At 43.6% G+C, this 3,875-nt stretch overlaps 1 protein-coding gene across 1 annotated transcript in view; it reads left to right on the forward strand.

Annotated features, from left to right (window-relative positions):
* LOC107119471 (riboflavin-binding protein-like) overlaps positions 1 to 3,330 on the forward strand; it is a 15,588-nt gene extending 12,258 nt beyond the window's left edge. Inside the window, exons 4-5 of the mRNA XM_015421948.1 lie at positions 1,265 to 1,376; positions 3,076 to 3,330. Of these exons, the coding sequence (XP_015277434.1) occupies positions 1,265 to 1,376; positions 3,076 to 3,330 (367 nt within the window). The remainder of the gene's footprint in view (positions 1 to 1,264; positions 1,377 to 3,075) is intronic.
* Positions 3,331 to 3,875: the final 545 nt, after the last annotated feature.

Here is a 3,875-nt window from a genome sequence, read left to right on the forward strand (position 1 = left end):
TGAAAAGCTGAATGGCCTTTAACAATGATTCACTAAGTATTGCTAGGCTACTGTAATATACTCAGCTCAGACTGCGTAGCCAGCTTGGGCTACACGCGGTCAAGCGCCAGCGTCGAGCTTCGCTCAAAAAGACAATGGACGGTGCGGATCCTAGCCGCACCAATCAGGGGGCACACTCGACCACTGTAAATAACCTATTGGGAAGTAGGGGTGTGTTATGGGTGGCGGTTTCATGGGAAATATAAGCCGGCCTGCAAGCCAGCTAACGTCATCTTGTTCCTGATCTAATAAAGTACGCTAAGCTGAAATCACTCTCTGTCTGCGTACTTTTCAGCTACAGTCCAGTGATCTTTTCCACTACTGTTAAGTAAGAGCTGAAACATTAGTGGCTCCTCTCTTGGCCATTTCTTCCTTGTGTCTTCTACCAATCATTGTCCTCAACTGGCTATAGTAAGTAAGGCTGTTGTAACATAGCAATGGCAGAGGAGGGGGAAGGAAAAACAGCAAGGATCAAGAGATCACCATCGCTGCAGCTGCTTTGTCTCCTGTCTCCTGGTTAATTTTAAAGCTGCAATGTGATTCTCCAGGTTGCAACCTAACTACAAGATTAAAGTCTACTGTGGCATTAGCACATGACCATTATACAATGAATCTTGGCTTCTGAGAAACACAGAAATAAGAAAAGGGCTAGTCCTTTCATGCCTTTATACAGGGAACCAACAAATACATGGTATAAGAGTAAGTCCAATGACAAATGTATTGACATTTTTTCTTTTAGGTACCCATGTTATTTGCTAACAAACTCTATTCTCAGTATCAACATGCTTAATTCTATTTAAATATGCTCCTAGATATATTCTTTACCCAGAAGAGGTGATACTTCAGTCTAGCTTATGCAAACACATTCTGCATTATTAATTAGCAGAAAACAAGGTCAGAGCAACCAATTTTATTTCTGTTACTGAGTAACTGTTGTGAGAAATGGTGCACTATGCCTCAGATTCTCCATATGCCTGATAAGCAGCTTTGAGGTAACTAAATGAAAATCATTTTTTACTACCTACACACTTTTCTGTGTTTTTATTGTATCAACGTATACTGTGCTTGTTAGATGTCTCCTCATTGTTTGTATTGATTTACACTGTGTAATCCAGTGAGATAAGCAGATATAAATATATACTAAACAATTATAACGTTTTGAATCAAGAGAGACATAGCAAGTAATCAAGCCAGTAATTGTATCTGCTTTATCTCTACCTTGCAGGTATGAAGCTTGTAAAAATGATTTCACTTGTGTCAATAACTGGTTGACAGACTGGGAAATTGATGAAAAAGGAGAAAACCATTGTAAGAATGAGTGCATCCCCTACAGCCAGGTAACGTACTGTAAGTAACCCATGAGCCACTGAAAGAACCAGAGGGCTTCACACAGGGGAAGTCCATGCCTTGCCTGCTGCAGTTCTGCATCCAAAACCAATGCTTAATGGTGTGATCCTAAGAACCCTTTACTACTGGGAGTAAGCCCATTGAATAGATCAGAGTAGGATTCTGAGTAGACCTGTTTAGGATGGCACTGTTATTATAGCAGGTGTCATTTACAGAAATAAAAAAACCTTGTCCCCCACTTATCCTGCACTCACGCACAAAGTCCATTATCCAGGCCAGCATAGTTAATTGACACCACTGTTTATAAAATTAAATCACCATATTCTAAGCCAAGTGAGAAATTGTGAAGATCAAGTACTATAACAGTATTTATTTAAAACTGTTAAGTCTAAAATAGTGTGTCCCAAACTTCTGATACCTGCCACTCTAGTACTAAACTGGAAGTTTAATTTTAGAAGATGTGAGAAGAACCCACCAACCTGTTGTGTTTATTTTTGGGTTTACAGATCATGCTTTCTGTTTGGAAAACACCAAGCCTAGAGTAGGGACACAAAAAGAGAGACAAAATCAGACTACAAGGAGGACAAGTAATTCTGCTTGAGTCAACTTGAGACAATAATGCTGATGCAGGGAGACAAGTGAATTACCTACCTGCAGTGGAAGCTAATTTAAAGGATGCCAGGCGAGAGCAGTGAAAGGCATGGAGATAAAGCAGACAACTTCCTTTATGGATGAATGTTTTGGCCTTGTGGGAACCTCCAATTTGATTTATGTCTTGTGAGACATTAGGTCAGGTCTCTCCTTCTCTGGTTGTAGCACTAATATGCCCCAGCCTCCAGTTGGGGAAATACTGATCAAGAATTTTAAAAGGTCCAGGCTTCAAATTTCCTTCCACTCCCTAACGAGGGCATTAAATTATATAGCAACTTTTTCTTGCTACGGCACTTTTCTCAACTCAGTCTGCTGATCAAGCCATCTCCAACTAGTTCTTAAACACTTCTCCATTCATGTAGTTCTTTAACGTTAGAAACACGGGAAGAAAATTGTGATTTCTCTTTCAGTTGGCCCATGTAGCTAATTGCAGAGCTGCTGAGATCCAAAAGGCATAGCCTTGGCCAGCACCCTGAAGTCAGGACACCACCTAGAGTTGCCAAGCTCCAAGTTGGGCCTGGAAAGCTTCCAGAATTACAGCTGATTTCCAGGCTACAGAGTATCACTTTGCCTGAAGGAAAGGGCTGCTTTGGAGGCTAGACTCTATAGCATTATGCCTTTTTGAGGTCCCTCCCCTCCCCAAGCCCTGCACTCTCCAGGCTCTACCCCTAAATCTCTAGGAATTTCCCAACTCAGAGAGTTGGCATGGTAACCCTAGCATCATCACTGTTTGTTCTCATTGTGGAGCAATCAGCAGCCTCCTGCCTGTGTGAATTATTGGAAAAGTCTTCTTAGAATTATTATAATATAATGTGACTGTTCAATACAACATCACCATGTTTGGACTTGTACACATGTTAAAGCCTCAAAGCTTCATCCTGTCCTACATCTTGTTTGTTGAAGTGGGCCCAGTACAGAGTAGAAAAACGTGGATCAAATTGTGCAGCCTATGGAGGCACAAGGGCACAATAAGAGCCCTTTTGAGCCTGCAAGGCTAAATGTTGCAAAACTGACAGGTTTTGCCTCTCTGACTCTTAGATGTATTCCAATGGGACTGACATGTGTGAGACCATGTGGGGGAAATCACTGAAGGTAAGCAAGTCTACTTGCCGCTGCTTGAACCTGAATGAGACTGATGCCAGCCTCCTCAAGTACATAGTACAAGACAGTTCTAGCAGCAGCAGCAGCAGCAGCAGCAGCAGCAGCAGCAGCGAGGAGCGTGCCTGTCACAAGAAGGTGATCAAACTGGAGCAGCTGAAGGAGGCAGAAGAAGAAGGCCTAGAGAAAGAGTGAGTGCCAAAGTCTTGGTAGTGTGTATGGTTGCAATGCTTAGGTGCTGGCTTTGATAGGACCAGATTAGATTGTTCTGCCATCCATATTTGGGAGAGCACATTAGCTAAATCATGATTTAAAAAAAAGGTGCTGCCAGTTTAATCCCTTGCTTCATTTACTTACTTTACACAGTGCATCATAACACTGTACGAGTGGTTTATTCTCTTGTGGCCAAGACACTTGCAAGTTCCAGTGAATTGCAGAATCATATAATCAGGGGTCGTTTCGTAGAAAAAGAGCTAGGGGAACGCATTAGCATAACTCATTAGCATATGCCACACCCCCTGACATCAGGGGCCCAGCGGTGGACCTGCAAGGCCGGCGGGAGTGTGAGGAAGCCCCGCCAAGGCCCTCCCTGGCCCCAGGCAGGCAGGGGTGGGGAGAGGCGGGGAGGAAGCAACTTACCCTCCCTCTTCTCCTGCCTCCTCCTGGCTGAATGAGGGGCAGAAGCAGGGCGACTGGAAGCAGGGGGTGGGGCTTCGTCATGTGCCCCGCCCCCCGCACCT

Source organism: Gekko japonicus, unplaced genomic scaffold (genome assembly GCF_001447785.1).
Source record: "Gekko japonicus isolate JY-2015 unplaced genomic scaffold, Gekko_japonicus_V1.1 scaffold75, whole genome shotgun sequence".
In the NCBI taxonomy this organism is placed as follows: Eukaryota; Metazoa; Chordata; class Lepidosauria; order Squamata; family Gekkonidae; genus Gekko; species Gekko japonicus.